At 38.6% G+C, this 16,535-nt stretch overlaps 1 protein-coding gene across 1 annotated transcript; it reads right to left on the bottom strand.

The window, feature by feature from the left end:
* Positions 1-8,346: 8,346 nt before the first annotated feature.
* On the bottom strand, positions 8,347-10,214 carry LOC137034918 (C-X-C motif chemokine 11). The gene is made up of 3 exons (XM_067408157.1): positions 9,594-10,214; positions 9,207-9,330; positions 8,347-9,085 (listed from the first exon to the last, which is right to left on the bottom strand). The coding sequence occupies exons 1-3, from the start codon at positions 9,652-9,654 to the stop codon at positions 9,007-9,009; spliced, it is 264 nt and encodes an 87-aa protein (XP_067264258.1). The 5' UTR covers positions 9,655-10,214; the 3' UTR covers positions 8,347-9,006.
* Positions 10,215-16,535: the final 6,321 nt, after the last annotated feature.

Below are 16,535 nucleotides of genomic sequence, written 5' to 3'. Positions count from 1 at the left end.
CAAATCCAAATGGATCAAATAGACTGTTAACTGTAGACAAGATTCCTCGTCTTTTATGGTTTCTCATTATCTGACACCTAAAAGCTGAATTTGTCTTTTGAAACAACCCAGCTAACCCCTAAACTTCTCTGCCATGGAGAAAGTCAACAGCAAGGTCTAAGTCCTTCAGGTTCTTTGCTAAATCTTCTTGAGGGAATGCTTTCATTACTTCAATTTAGTTTGAGGCTATCTTGTGTAGGCAAAGATTTGAAGCTGCCAGCATAAGTTGGGCATTTTTAAGGAGTGTGTTGGCTTCTTGTTCTGTAGATAGGGATACCAGGGCATCATCAACATAAAAGTTCCTCTCAACGAACTGTCTTGCCTCTGAACCATGTTCCTTCTCTCCTTCTAGGGGGGCTTTCTTGAGCCTGTACATGGCCACAGCTGGTGAGGGACTGTTGCTGAAGACACAGTGGGATAGGGCCAGCCCACGGCAAACCAAAACAGGTCCAGTGCAGGCTTGCCCAGTTGAGGCCCACAGCTTTGGGCTCACTGCAGGCTCTCTGTGAGCAGCCCACATTAGCGAACTTCCCACACTGGGCTGGTTGCACCAGCTGGATGTAAAAAAGTTGTAGGAGAGTAATACCTGTTTGATGTACAGCAATTTGATGGTTGAGAGTAATGAGGTATTGTATCTTGACTATTTGCTTCTTTTTCAGGAACTCTGATCAGTCATGTGGGTCCTGTGACTGAAAGAGTGGTTTACTGTATGAACTGACATGCTGAGGTGTTTCTTGGGAATATTGAATAGACTGCCTATGTGATGGAAGAGCATTTTGTTGCTCTCTGTCAGTTGACTGAAGTAGTGGTATGAATGTATGTTTTGAAACTTGATGATGCCTGTTTTTGTGTGCATTTTGACCCTGAATATATTCATCAGTTTGCTTAAGTGAGTAGAAAGTTGAGCTCTTTTGTTTACATTCATTTTCAGATGACTCTTCTAAGTCAGCTCCATCAACTATGGCTTCAAAGGCTGTAGCTTCAGCTAAGGCAGCTTCTGCCTTTTTTTCTTGTTGGAGTGCTTCTAATGTAGCCTATAAGTGTGTCTCTTCTACCTGTAGTTGGGCTTTCATATTATGTACAGAAAAGCAGTTGAGCCCAGAATTTGAACACAACGTCTTTAATTTCACGTTAAGCATTTCCTTCCATAGAAAACACTTAACATGGCTTAATGTACTAAGACAGTGATATTAAAAGACCGAACTCCAAAAACATCATACTAATAAACCATACTATGTACAACAAAACAGATAAGCCCAGAATATTAAATCAATTCATTTAATTACATTGTGTTTTCCTCCCATAGAAAACCGTTATAAAGAAAAAGCTTGTTGTCGCTTAATGTAGCCTACTAAGTGATATTAAAAGATAGTTCCTTTCCATACTACACTTTCGTTTGTCTTATTATTATAAGACAAGACGCTACGGGACAGTCCAATCACACTGTGCTACGAAGGGGGGATGACAGAGCATCTGGGCAGAGCACTAAGAAAGGGCTTGTGACGGATACCCACAGGACAGGATAGCCCAGACAATCGGGGACTGAAAGACACTGCAGTCATCCTCCCAATCCCATATACAGGTGTTGGTCATATAATTAGAATATCATCAAAAAGTTGATTTATTTCACTAATTCCATTCACAAAATGAAACTTGTATATTATACTCATTCATTACACACAGACTGATATATTTCATATGTTTATTTCTTTTAATTTTGATGATTATAATTGACAACTAAGGAAAATCCCAAATTCAGTATCTCAGAAAATTAGAATATTACTTAAGACCAATACAAAGAAAGGATTTTTAGAAATCTTGGCCAACTGAAAAGTATGAACATGAAAAGTATGAGCATGTACAGCACTCAATACTTATTTGGGGCTCCTTTTAGCTGAATTACTGCAGCAATGTGGCGTGGCATGGAGTCGATCAGTCTGTGGCACTGCTCAGGTGTCATGAGAGCCCAGGTTGCTCTGATAGTGGCCTTCAGCTCTTCTGCATTGTTGGGTCTGGCATATCGCATCTTCCTCTTCACAATACCCCATAGATTTTCTATGGGGTTAAGGTCAGGCAAGTTTGCTGGCCAATTAAGAACAAGGATACCATGGTCCTTAAACCAGGTACTGGTAGCTTTGGCACTGTGTGCAGGTGCCAAGTCCTGTTGGAAAATGAAATCTGCATCTCCATAAAGTTGGTCAGCAGCAGGAAGCATGAAGTGCTCTAAAACGTCCTGGTATACGGCTGCGTTGACCTTGGACCTCAGAAAACACAGTGGACCAACACCAGCAGATGACATGGCACCCCAAACCATCACTGACTGTGGAAACTTTACACTGGACCTCAAGAAACGTGGATTGTGTGCCTCTCCTCTCTTCCTCCAGACTCTGGGACCCTGATTTCCAAAGGAAATTAAAAATTTACTTTCATCAGAGAACATAACTTTGGACCACTCAGCAGCAGTCCAGTCCTTTTTGTCTTTAGCCCAGGCGAGATGCTTCTGACGCTGTCTGTTGTTCAAGAGTGGCTTGACACAAGGAATGCGACAGCTGAAACCCATGTCTTGCATACGTCTGTGCGTAGTGGTTCTTGAAGCACTGACTCCAGCTGCAGTCCACTCTTTGTGAATCTCCCCCACATTTTTGAATGGGTTTTGTTTCACAATCCTCTCCAGGGTGCGGTTATCCCTATTGCTTTTACACTATTAATGTGCTTGGACACAGAGCTCTGTGAACAGCCAGCCTCTTTTGCCTCTTTCCCTCCTTGTGCAAGGTGTCAATGGTCATCTTTTGGACAACTGTCAAGTCAGCAGTCTTCCCCATGATTGTGTAGCCTACAGAACGAGACTGAGAGACCATTTAAAGGCCTTTGCTTTTTGAATGGAATTAGTGAAATCAACTTTTTGATGACATTCTAATTATATGACCAGCACCTGTAGCCTAGGCACTAGCGGGGTCTAGGACGCATATAGGGAGCACAAAATATAGTCATACTCGGACATGGTCGGGGTCCTAATGGAAAATTTGTAAGCTGGTCACAACAGTGAGGCTTATGCAGAAAGGACCTGGGTCTGTAATGCAGGAACGTCCAGATTATAAAACCTGACAAATGTGGAAGGCAAGGCCCAGATTTTGACAATGGACATGCCACAGGACCATGCCCAAGAGGAGGCCATGCCTCTCGTGGAATGCGCTCTAACACCTAAAGGGCATTGTAGGCCTAAGGAGGAGTAAGCGAGTGCTATAGCATCAACTATACATCTGGATAATCTGGGCTTCATGACCAGAAGACCTTTTGTGCAGCCACCGAAGCGGATGAAAAGCTGTTCCACCTGACAAAAAGAGGCGGAACGGTCGATGTAGGTCCTCAGGGCCCTGACAGGACAGAGTAGGTTCAACTCCTGATCATCCTGAGAAGGAGGAAGAGTGGAGAGAATGACCATCTGCATCCTAAAGTGGGTGGATAGGACCTTTGGGACGTATCCATGTCTTGGTTTCAAGACGACTTTTGTTAGTCCAGAATTCAAGACAGGAGGGGCTCACAGAGAGCGCCTGCAAGTCTCCCACATGCTTAACTGATGATAAAGCTAGCAGTAAGGCAGATTTTAACGACAGGGGCCATAAGTCGGCAGTCTGGATTGGCTCAAAGGGAGGGCCTTTAAGGCCTCTAAGAACCAAGGGTAGGTCCCAGGTAGGAACTGTGAAAGGACGAGGAGGGTTCAGCCTCCTGGACCCTTTCAGGAATCGAACAACAAGGTTGATTCTCCCTATTGACTGTCCTGCTACAGGAGCATGGGAGGCCACTATAGCTGCAACATAGACCTTAAAGGTAGAGGGAGTACAGCCTCTATCCATTAAGACTTGAAGGATGGACAATATCTGGGATATGTCACAAGTAAATGGGTGTGCACCAGGCAGCAAAGACAGTCCATTTAAGGGAGTAGAGACGTCTAGTTGACGGAGCTCTAGCTTGTGAGATCCCATTTTTTCTGAACCGTGTGGGGATGGAGCGACCATTCCATTCATTTGTGCTGCTCTCCGTGTGAGCAGGTTGTGTTGGGCCCACTCTAGGATGGTTTTTGCTAGAGTGAAGAGGGGCTTTGAAGAGAGCCCGCTCTGGTGATTTATGAAGGACACTACTGTCATACTGTCTGATCTGACTAAGACATGGTGTCCCACCAGAGAGCTTGATATACCGCCATCATCTCCAGGCGGTTGATATGAACTGTGGTCTTGGTGGGGTGCAGGGCCAGGCCCGTGGTGCTGCTCGTCCAGGGCCTGCAGGAGCTTAGCCTGGTACAGCTGGAGTACCGTCATTGAGTGCAGGGCAGACGCTGCTTGGCTGGCCGAGGTGCACGCCGTTCCAGCAAGGGCCGATGTCATACGGCAGGGCTTGGATGGGTGGACGACTTTCGTTTTCCATCCAATGGTGGAGGGCAGGCACAGGTGTGCGGCCTCATCCAAAGGAGGCAGCTTCACATACCCCTTCTGCTCCGTGCCGTCAACAGAGGTGAGAGTGTGAGAGGCAGAAGAACACAGGCAGGCAGAGTATGGGGCGTGCCACGACTTTGTGAGCTCGTCATGGACCTCCGGGAAGAAGTGGCTGCGTGTGGATTCCTCAGGCGCAGACCACTCTAAACCAAGCTGTTCAATGGCCTTTGAGAGCCATGGCGCGACATTTGCAACAACGTTGCAGAAATTTGCTCTTTAGAAATGTACTTTTTTAAATTCCAACTGTGGCTGCAGAAGGAAATACCGGGATGCACACGCTTTGCGCTGCAGCGGCTTGTGAGCGAAGCGCTGACCAGGCTGCTTGAGAGCGGAGTGGAGAACAGAGCTGCTTGAGAGCGGTGAACTGATTTGGCTGCTGACGAGGTGGCGCGCTGGTCAGAGCTGCAGGCTGCTCGTGGGCAGCGGCTGCTATAGAGCAGCGTGCAGAATAGAGAGCGGCAAGCAGAGGAGAGGCGAGCTGATCAAACTGCTCAAAGAGCAGTGAGCTGATCAGTGGCGAATTCCAGCTGCTTGCAGATTAAGGCAGCTTTAAGTCTCGCGATCAAGCAAAGAGATGAGATCTACGTCACTGAAGGAGAATGAATCAGTCTGCCAAGGTGAGACGGCCGCTTCTAATAGCCCGATACCCTGCCCCTTTTGGCAGGCTTGCTCACCATTAGCTTGCACGGCTCAGCCGCTCCGTCATTGGTTCGTTTACTTACAGCTCCACAAACCAATGGCTGTGCAGTTTCACTGCGTGATCGAAAAAGGCTTCAGAAATCTGAGAAAAAGGAGTTTTAATGTTTGTACAGTATAACATTAGTCATCAGGTCTCGAATTAAATTGTCCAACTAAGTTTGCTAATGATAAAAACATACCCTATGAATTTCTGAACTTACCTGGTTTTGTTGGCTGTTGAGCCTTTCTATCCTAAATGTTTACGACTAGGCTACGTCACGACCCGCCACATTTGAAAGAAACTTGATACTGTAAACATGCTGTACAAGACATGAGACATGTGACAGCTAGTTAGTTATGTGACAGTGAGGAAATGGCTAGCATCAATTACTTTGGAAGCCTAGGTAGCACAGACTCCGCCGATTATATTAAGAAATTAACTCTCAGTAATGGTGAGACAGTAATCAGTAATCTGCCTCCTAGTAGCGCATCCATCTCTGTGATGACGTTGCACAGAGCCCCGATTATGCCTCTTTTAAGGTTCCTAACATTGTTTTGGGAGTCTCCTACAAAAAGTTTACATGCATGCAAGGTAAAAAAAAAAAAAAAAAAAACACTTTGGTTTTCTCATAATATACATTTAATTTCACCTCAGTTCTCAATGATTCATAAGCAGTTTGAAGAATCAGTCTCTCTAAACCAGTGTTTCTCAACCCTGGTCCTGGAGGACCCCCAACACATTTTGAAAGTCTCCTCTGTCTGACACACTCATTTCAGGTAGTGGAGTTTCTTCTAATTGGGTGATGAGTTGAATCAGGTGTGTTTAATAAGGGAGAAAGACAAAACCTGCAGTGTTGGGGGTCCTCCAGTGAGCCTACACTGCTTTGATTGGTCAGATGGCCCAGTCTTTTGTGACTGAATGACAGCTATCAATTCGCAAGACATTGTATACAATGTATGGACAGAACAGATAGCATTGATTTTACTGTATCAGTTCGAGCCTGAGTCCAACGATGAAACGTCTGAAGTAGTCGATCAACCAGAAACTGATTCGCAATCATGACTGGAGTAGCGTAGTCACTGTGGTGTCACCTTAGTTTGCGTTATTTTTAAGTGAATGCATTTTTTTAAGTGAAACTAATAAATCCTTGTGGCACCTGCTGGTGAGGCGACTAACAGCAGATGGAGATCATGCTATTCCTGCAGTTCCTGGATGTCCAATGTTGAATTTTCTGTCGAATTTGAACCACTAAATTTGTGGAAGCGAATTTATAAAGCGAAATAAAATGGACCAAAAATTGCCTCTTGAATATTTTAGGTTGTATTTTTAAACAGACTGAATATGTTGGAAGTTAAATCTGAAAGGTGAATATGTATCTTTGATTTTTTAATAATGAAAATGAGGGTGAAATGTTTTGAATTGAAATATTCACAGCATAAATGTATGACCATGTTGAATTTCAGCCCACAAAAATGCAAGCCCTAAAAATACAATGCATTAAAATGCAAACACAGTTAACGAAATGCACTTTTTTTTTTTCGTTTAGTGCAATTCAACAGACTTTCTTTTTTTTTTTTTTTTTAACTTTTGGCATTAATAAACTCCAATAAAACACCATTTTCTAATGTAACAAAATCATTTTCATTCTGTATAATTTCATTTAATAAGAAATTCAAAGATTTCCACAGGATCAAATGTAAGTTTCAGGAAGTATAGCTTGCCCAGGTGAAAAAAAGTACATTTCTATAATATACTTAAAGTGCTCTATTTTTGTGCTCTAATTTTGTATTTAATATACTAAATATTCTTCTTTAGTACTTCTTAAGATAATCTTAAGAACATCTAAGTGAACTCAACTGTGCTATTTTGAGACGGCATGAGATATGAACTAAAATGTGCTTTTAATATACTACCTCTGTATTTAAAAAATGTATTTAGTAATCACTCATACATTTGAACCCATAGTGTACTACAAGTGGTAGCTAAATACATATTTTTAAATACAGAGATTGTATATTAAAAGCACATTTTAGTTCATATTTCATGCTGTCTCAAAATAGCTGAGTTCACTTAGATGTTCTTAAGATTATCTTAAGAAGTACTAAAGAAGAATTTTAGAATATTAATTACAAAATTAGTGCGCAAAAATAGAGCACTTTAAGTACATTATAGAAGTGTACTTTCTGTGGTGTTCAACACCTTTTTGGCTTTGGTTCATTTAAAGCTTTTCTGAGACATGTTATCTTTGTTACCAGAAGTGCCTCCTTCTGGACCTTGCCACATATATTGCATATATCCTGTAGGCTATACCTGAAATTAAAAACTCAAGAAAGAACTGTCTATCTTCCGCCCTGAATCACTATTGCAAAATAAAAATGGTCTTTAGTGCTATCTACTGGACTAATATGGCAGTGAAAAATAATCATAATATGGCAGTTGTGGTGGCCTTCAAAAAATGTATTGTTCTTTCTTTGAGAAAATGTAAAGTATAGTAAAGTATAAAGTATAAAGTATAGTAAAGCATAATAAACAATTTAGGGTTAGGAGCACAGGCCACTGGCTAATTTATGGTCACTCTTACTCCTTATAGACTTTTTTGTTTACTTTTCTATTTTCACAAACTTATCACAGACTTGGAGTCTTGTTAAACACCCTGGATCTATCATTATTAAATCCTCTTTGAAGACAATATGGTTTATTTATTGAAATACTGTAGGATGCAGTTTGTGCTGGTATTGCGCCACATAGCCTTTACAACTTATGACCAGTAGAGGGCATAATCCAACAAGGGGAAAAAATATATATAAGAACAACACAATAAATATTTCAGATTCTGCACTACTTCTAGTTCAATATAAAAAAAAGAAGATGTTCTTCCATTGAAGATCAATATGTTATATGAATCATCTAAAATCTGGAAAACATGACCATCAGGATTTACACAAATTTTTGGAGTTCATTCAGTCTGAGAACTGTTCTCATTAAAGCAAAAGCAGCCAAACTAAATAATAAGACATTCTGACATAAATTCATGTTTATTTTTTTAATTCTGTTTGTTTTAGATTGTTTAAAAAAAATAAAGTATTAAAATGTAATGCAACATTTTGCACAATATACATAAAACTTTTTGTTGTTTAAAATAAATAACCATTCAATATCAAACACTGACTAAATATTATATCAACATATTCTTTGACAAACAATATTTTTTTTCCATTTTTTCTAGGCTTGTTTACTGAAAACCATGCAAGGCAGTTCTAATGGCAGTTACAGATATATATAGGTTGACCAGATTCCAAGATTTGTGGGTTTCCCCACTGAATGCCTAAGACCTCCTTAATTTGGCATGAAAGGATATTTCATAAAAACAATATGGTCAAATCCAAAGAACATCATAAAAAAATAAAAAATAATGACAAATACATTCAGACTCAAAATTTCATTCATTTGCTCTAATTAATTGTGATGAAAACGCTGTCCTGCAGTCTACAAACTTCAAAACTTTTTTTTTTTTTTTTAAGTACACAATAGTAACATTACATAATTACATAAAAATGACCAATGACAGCATTCAGACTGGCACTGCATGTGAAACAGCAGAATACAGTACGTCAAAGTATAATTTAAACTGAATTGAAGCGTTTTCATCTTCTGAATTGAAGGATCTTTTTTAATAAATCAATTACTGAGAGACACCATTTCCAAAATTACAATCACAAAAGGAACCCTGAACATTTCTAGTCATCTGATGGATGATCTGGTGTGTACTTGGAGCTCAGCTGTCCAGGTGTGAGTGTCTTAATTCAATTGTAGTCGTTGTCCTTGTGGCGATTTAGGATTCAGACAGACTTTAATATGAGGTTTCTTCAAAATCACTCTGTTGGCAAAATATGGAGGATTTAGTTTACACTGATATATTTGTTGATCGCGCATTGTTCCACACACACACACCCACACACAAAACATAAAAAACATTCTGAATAATCAATATGCCTTACACAATCTCGGTGTTGTCACAGAATGCACTAGGTTTGTGCACTTTCCACTCCTTGATGTTTCCAGGCCGCAGACTGTCATATGTTCTGGAGCACAGACATCGCTTGCTTATGAACATCCGCTGGCCTAAACCAGAGATATTAATAAAAAACTAGACAATAAAACTAGATGCTACCCTATATGGATGTTGTTACTCGAGTGTAAAATATCTAACTTATTCATTCTTTAGGTGACCTGTTAGACTTGTGATGTTTGTCTGCTCACTATTATGCAAAAAAACGCAAAAAGATGTTGGATATAAACAAGTACTCAAACATGCACTCATAAAGCATGTAGTACATGTACAATTGTAGGCTCAATGTCATGATAAGATGTGAAAAAGCTCTTACCCTCAGTGAAAGCCATGCAGATCAATAAGACCAAGGACAGGAGAAAGATGGTCCGGTTCATGCTTGACCAAGATGTGAATGTGAATGTAAAACTGAATGTAAGGTTTAAATGTACTTTCTTGGGAAATCCCTTTCATTTCCATTGTCAAAAATGACATCATCCTGGCATAATTCTGCCAAGTCATAACAACCCTAAACTGAAGAAGATGGATGTTTTAATGCAATAATGCATGTACAAAACCTTTTTTTTTTTTTAAAAAAAGGATACTTTATCTTAAAATGTGTGCATGTTTTTCATGTTAATCTGAATCTGTGTTATTTTATAATTTTCCTGTATATTATCGTAAAGCTTTTGCATCATGATTTTGCATGTTCCTGGGTCAACATATTTTGTTGATTCCAGAATAACATTCCTGTCTGAAAATGTATTCCTAACCATATCCCTATCCCTAACCCTACCCATAACTTATCTCTAAAATCAGAGGGAAATGATCAGTGAATGAAATTGATGTAGAAGCACCTAACCATTGTTGTAAGCCTAAACTTGATATAAACTGTAAATTTGTCCCTCAAATCTGACTGGTTGATTGGGATGTTGTTTCAGGATTAACAACCATAGTGATCCATGAGCATGTTGAATTTGGTGAAATCACATTCACCAGTTCATGACAATGTACAAAACAACTGGCCTGAGTCAAGTCACCTTTATTTATATAGTGTTTTTTACAATAGAGATCGTTTCAAAGCATCTTTACAGTGATAACTTGAAAATAATGCAACAAAGTGTGTTTTGGCTCTAGAAGAAAATAGTGTCATTGTCCTGCTTAAGTTCTGTGTCGATTCATTTCAGTTGTAAAAAATGTTATTAAAACTTATTTTATCTATTAGCAGCTCTGGAGAAAACAGTGATGTCGTCGTTCAGCTCAGTTCAGTTCTCGTACAATGGTATCATTACAGGCAGTTCAATATTATTGTTGAATTAGTGTTTCCATCTAAGCAATCCAGAGGTGACAGTGCAAGAAGCCCAAACTCCATCAGGTGACAGAATGGAGAAAAACCAGGCACAGTCGGTGGTCAGTTCTTCTCTGGCCCAACAACAAGACTAACTGCAACCATATTTCAATAAGTTTTCACTAAATGAGATGCAAGATGGCGTCAGTTGCATTTATGTGAAACTAGAGAGAGCGAGTCTGTGGTGTAAACATGAATAGTGCCGATTTCTGTTACCCCGATGAATGGACAGATATACTGCTCTGGAAACGGGCCATGGACAACAGCAAATTTTAGGAAATGTCTGACCCCCGAATATCAGTGATGTCAGAATAGACATCAAGACACTGATTCAACAGAAGAAGAATTTGTGTTTGATTTCACCATCCAGAAATTAGGCTGTGGTGTCACGGTAAGGAAGTTTCAGCAGGTATTACTCAGCAAAGGCTTCTACCGTTCCTGTCTTGGGTCATGGAATTCCCCTTATTTCCCCATAGTCTAAGCAGGAAAGTTAAGGGGTTTTACTCCTTTTTTGTGTGTTACATTCCAACACTTACTGAGTTGCAAGTCATTGCATTTGACTTGATAAAATCCAGACTTTCTGACTTTTTTTTCTCTTCCTTATTTTGTATATAACTTCATTATTAACGTCTGTTTTTCTTTTCTTTTTTTTTTTTTTTTAGAAAAATAACTAATCTAAGCTAATTACCCTAAATCTGTTGTCTACTCTAAATAGTGTTCATGAAATATGTTACAAATGAATGTAAAGCACACAGACCTTTTGTGCAGCATTCAAATAGAGGACATAATGCCACAAGATAAAGAACCCAGAAATGCATCAGAGTTGTAACTGTAACCACGTTGATATTTTTAGAGCAATGACCAGTATGGCAGGAAATTTAATGCAAGGTGTTTCTGTGTTTACTGTAGCATTTTGTTGACATGACTGTCACATGTGACATGAGACTTCCTCTAGAGTCTAGAATGAAGTATTTCTGAGAAATGCTCTGCTTTAAACTAAACAAGCAGAATGAGCTTTTTCAGAGAAAGTATACTGTTCAGCTAATGTATAATGTTCAAGACAGAAGTTTGCCTCCCATCAAAGTACTGTGCTGTTAAAGTATTTTTACTCTAGTATTTGTTCCATGCGTGTGGTTTAATAAAATGCAATGCATACAGTCGAGTGAAACTGATATTGTAATTCATATTTGATTCTCAGATGGGAAAGTACATGACGTGATTAGCTTTATCTCATTATTCCTTTTTCAGAGCATATCTGTCATTGTGAGAGTAGGGTAAAAGAAGAACCTGGAAGAAAAATGTGTATGTTTGCTTGAACTAGATGATATGTTAGCAAAGAAATCGCATCAGATGAACAGAATTTATTTAGCATTGATTACATTGTACATATCACAGCATTTCAATTAAATGAATGTATAAATTGTGTCTCTAGATTTTCAGACATAATTAATGTAGATAAAAGCAGATGATTTTTAGAGATTTAATTACTGCACAGGCGGCTCCTCCGTGGACCAGGACTTTGGCTCTATATTTGTTTAATACTGTGGGCTGCTGTGTGTTTCTGCTCAGAGGAGACACAAACGATATTACTTTTTTCTAGCATTCATTTCATTCATTTCCTGAGGTTTATGTTTTTAAACAAAATATAAAAGAAATAAATACATTTGCATCTTTACCTTTTTTTTGAATGGCTTTCAGTATACTTCTTGGTAAATTTTGACCCTGGATTCAAGTATTTCTTCCCTGCACCTCTTCAGAGTGACACTTCACAAACATGCAAAGACAGAGAAAATGGCAATGTTTTCTGAAAGCATTTATGCAAAAAATAAATAAACAAATAATACAAAATTCTTACACAATCTCCAGTCTTTTAAAAGAAGGACTGGGAGGGATGATTTCAACCTTCTCCATTGCCTTTTGAGAGATTTTATTCATTCCTTTATCAGCACAAAAGCATCTGCCCTTTACACCCCGTTTGGCCTGAAACAATCCAGTTTTGATTCAGATCAGTTTTAGAATTCATATTTCAAAGTATTACTGTAACGATGGGAGACTCAGGTAGGGATCCAAATGCAGAGCTTTTATTAAAAGTGAGAGTGGTCGTACAGGCAGGGTCTGAACAGGAACAGTAAGGAACAGGCAGAGTCTTAGTCAGGGTACAGGCAAAGGATCGAGGCAGGCAGCAATGGGTCGTAAACAGGAATCAGGCAAGAACAGTAACAAACAGGGAGACAACGCTTAGAATTGTAACACACTGTAAACAAGACTTCACAGTGAGGTGTTGAGTGTGAAAGTCCTTTATAGTCCTGGTAATGAGCTGCAGCTGGGTGTGGTGATTAGTGTGGAGTGTGTGAATGTGACTGGCAGAGAGGATGGTGGGGAATGTAGTCCGGGAAGTGACAGGAACAGACGGTGATCATAACAATTACACTATGCTAAGACTATTTTAATGTGGAAAACAAACCTTAAAATGTAACATTAAAACATTATTTACACAACAGCGAGCTCACCTTTCACCTTCACTACAAGGAGACAGCAAATAACAATGAAAACTCCAGCGTTTTTTGTTTTTTTTTTGATCTTGTGTGGTCATCTAATATTATGACTTCAGCAGCTCTATTTTTATACTTTAGTCTGGCCACTGAGGTGACTATCACTTTTTGTTTCATTCTAGCTTCCTTCATCTGTACCGAGAAATTTAAGCTTTTATTTGTAAAGAGAAGCTTTGTCACAGACAGGGCAATAGTTTTTAAACGCATTTGAGTTTTTTTCTTTGTTTTTTGTTTATAGCTTCAGAATAGGCCTATCCAATAACCTTTTATTAAGACATTAATGTTCAAGCAGGAATGATCCTTAATAACACTGATTATGTACACTTCAATTAAAATCTATTTTATTGACATATTGCTCACAATATGATATTTTCTCAAAGATGCTTTGAAGCGAATGTGGGCCTTAAACTTCAAAGAGAAAGCTTATGGCAAAAGAGATCAGGCAAAGTATTGCCCCCCAATAATTATATATGGCCTTTATATTGAAATGTTAAATGTGAAAAGTAAACATAAATGTTAAGTGTGTAATATCCAGTGATGCAAACTTCTTCTTCTGTGTTGCACATAAGAAATAATGTCATATGAGTTTGGATTGATATAAATGATGACAGAATTTTCATTTTAGGAACTGAACCTTTAATATTCTGCATTTGGCTGCTTAACAGTAAATATGGAAATATATGGATTGAGAGGACAATGCATTCTGAATCTGAGATATACACAAACATTTCATACTCGGATCACAAAGAGGAAAACACAGTGCTCCTGAACAAATCACTATACTGTAGCATTCCCAGATCAATGCCAATTTCACACAAACAAATCATAAGCCTAATAGTACATTAAAACAGAAGCACTTTACATAACAGAAAAACTCACTCGAAGCTATAACAAGCCACTTCAGACTCCACTCTAGCTATTACATTTTTAACACCTTACTTATTGATTTCATTTCACTGCATACATCTTACCGGTTCATCAACATAGTTAAAATATTGGTAACACTTTGGTATGGGGAACACTATTAACTGTAACTTTTGCCTCAAACTCTTACTGCTTATGAATAGTTAGTAAAGTAGTTGTTGTAGTGTTTAAGTTTAGGTATGGGGTAGGATTTAGGGATGTAGACTATCATCATGCAGAATAAGGTATTAATATGTGCTTTATAAGTACTAATAAGCAGCCAATATGCAAGCTAATGAGTGAGAATTTTTCCCCTTACTAAAGTGTTACCAAAATATTTACTTAATTACTGTCATTATATTTTGACTGTATAGCCAGAGGTGAACTAACCCCCTGTACTTACTGTTTCTCCTAATTGTTTTTTGTTTTTTCCCCGCCATAATCCATTAATAATTATTATGCCATGACTTATATTTAAGTCCTCAGGTAAACTGTGTAGGGAAGGGGTGGGTGATGGAAAATTTAACCCTGTCATTTATACGCTTCATAAGTATCATGGCATGATACTTATCACCAAATAGTAATTACTGTATGCTTGTCATTACACCAGATTGTTATAAATAGAACAAAACCTGATTAAATGATGTAAATTAATAATATGAATAAATGATCAATTATGTATATCAAATAATAACAATAATAATATGAACAAATGAATGATAACTATGTAAATGACTAATGATTATAAATTATTATCAAATTAAACAAAAAAAAAACTAAGAAAATAAAACAACACCAATAAGGTTGCTTTCTTAAAGAAAATTAAATTTGGGCCAAAACGTTGATTTTTCAGTTGATGTCGATTGACGATCCGTCTCCCCTGTAAAAAGAATGAATGATTAGGAGTTCAAGCCAAAATCATTATGAAATCAATGAAGTCAATTTGATCCTCATATATAAGAACAATAACAACAAAAAATACAGCAGTGGGCAGAAACTAGTAATTGAAAGTAATTAAATTATTCTAGTCAAAATGTCTGAAAAATCATTTTTAAAAAAATCACATGTAATATGATTAAATTGCTTATCACATTTGACCAACACTTTTACCAAATTGATGTTGTGTGGTCAGTGTGAGCAGACAAATGTTGGTGTCAATATGGCAACAGCCTCAGAATAAGCTAGGCGGATGCCATCAAATTTATTGATGCGTTATTCAAGAACGGTGTGATCAACTGAAAAGTTTTTAATAACTTTCAGCCGGCGTGCATGCTCTGAAGATGACCTGAGCCAATTTTGGTGAAAATCAGACAAACGGTCTAGGAGTTTGAAAATCTAGGTTTTGGCACACAAGTTTGACTAAATATGGCATAATTGGTATCATTGTCCTCGGTATGACTCAAGGAATCTATCAAGACCAGTTTCTGTCATGGTTGATGGACCTGTGTGTGTGTTTTTGTCACCGGTCTAATTTATTGTCAGATAATCAGACCATAATGTGAGGTAATCAGAGCAGCTGCACCTGCAGTGCATTACCGCTCCTATTTCTGCCTTTCGTTTTGCTGTCTGCTGTCAGACCATTGTTTACTCATCCTCAATTGGACCTTGAGTTTCATTCCTGACAGTGTAATTAGAATAGGCTAAATTAAACAAAAGCTATTAGCTTCTCTTTTTTTTTTCATTATAAATTTTGATCAGAAGGTGGCACTATTCAGGGCTTGGTCCTGATGACACAGTTACAGAAGAGTTTCATAATGATACTGTGATGTTTTGCACTTTCCCCAGTAGAAACTGACAGGAGACAAGAATCCAGTTTGAAAGTACGGTGACCAGGAGGGGACATGTTCGGTTCACTTAGTTTTGTCATGGCCACGACATATAAACTCGTGGGAACGTGATAATAATTTGTGGCCACGAGATCATTTTGTCAAGCTAACGACATCCAGCCACGCGATGTAAAGTCAACTTTATATCGTCCAATATACTTGTTTCATCATAAGAAGAATGACATTTATGTTAAAATTAGTCTGTCTCATTCCATATCCAGAACAGATAGTTGAGATGACCACAAAAACCCTGAATATCAGCAGAGAACATGACAACTAAACAAGCTCTGGAGACAGATCCGCTGTGAAGACCTCGTCAACACAACATTCTTCATCAAAGTTCTTCAGCAAAGACCAAGAGAACCAGACGAGACCTCCGCAAGGCCACTTCAACTCCTCCTCCCTCTACATGGCATTGTGCTGTGTTTGATCTTCAAGAGAAGAAACTGGATAAAAGATTTCTGAATGATATCAGTCCACAATCTAACTTCTGATGCAGCTGAATCATAATCGCACTGTATTTGTTTGGCCAGAGGAAAACTGGCCCTCGACAGAGCCTGGTTTCTCACAGGTTTTTTTTTTTCTTCATTCTGTCATCTGATGGAGTTTGGGTTCTTGTCACTGCCACTTCTGGCTTGCTTAGTTGGACA

This window comes from Chanodichthys erythropterus, chromosome 13, assembly GCF_024489055.1.
Source record: "Chanodichthys erythropterus isolate Z2021 chromosome 13, ASM2448905v1, whole genome shotgun sequence".
NCBI lineage: Eukaryota > Metazoa > Chordata > Actinopteri > Cypriniformes > Xenocyprididae > Chanodichthys > Chanodichthys erythropterus.
This window is presented reverse-complemented; position numbering and strand designations above follow the sequence as displayed.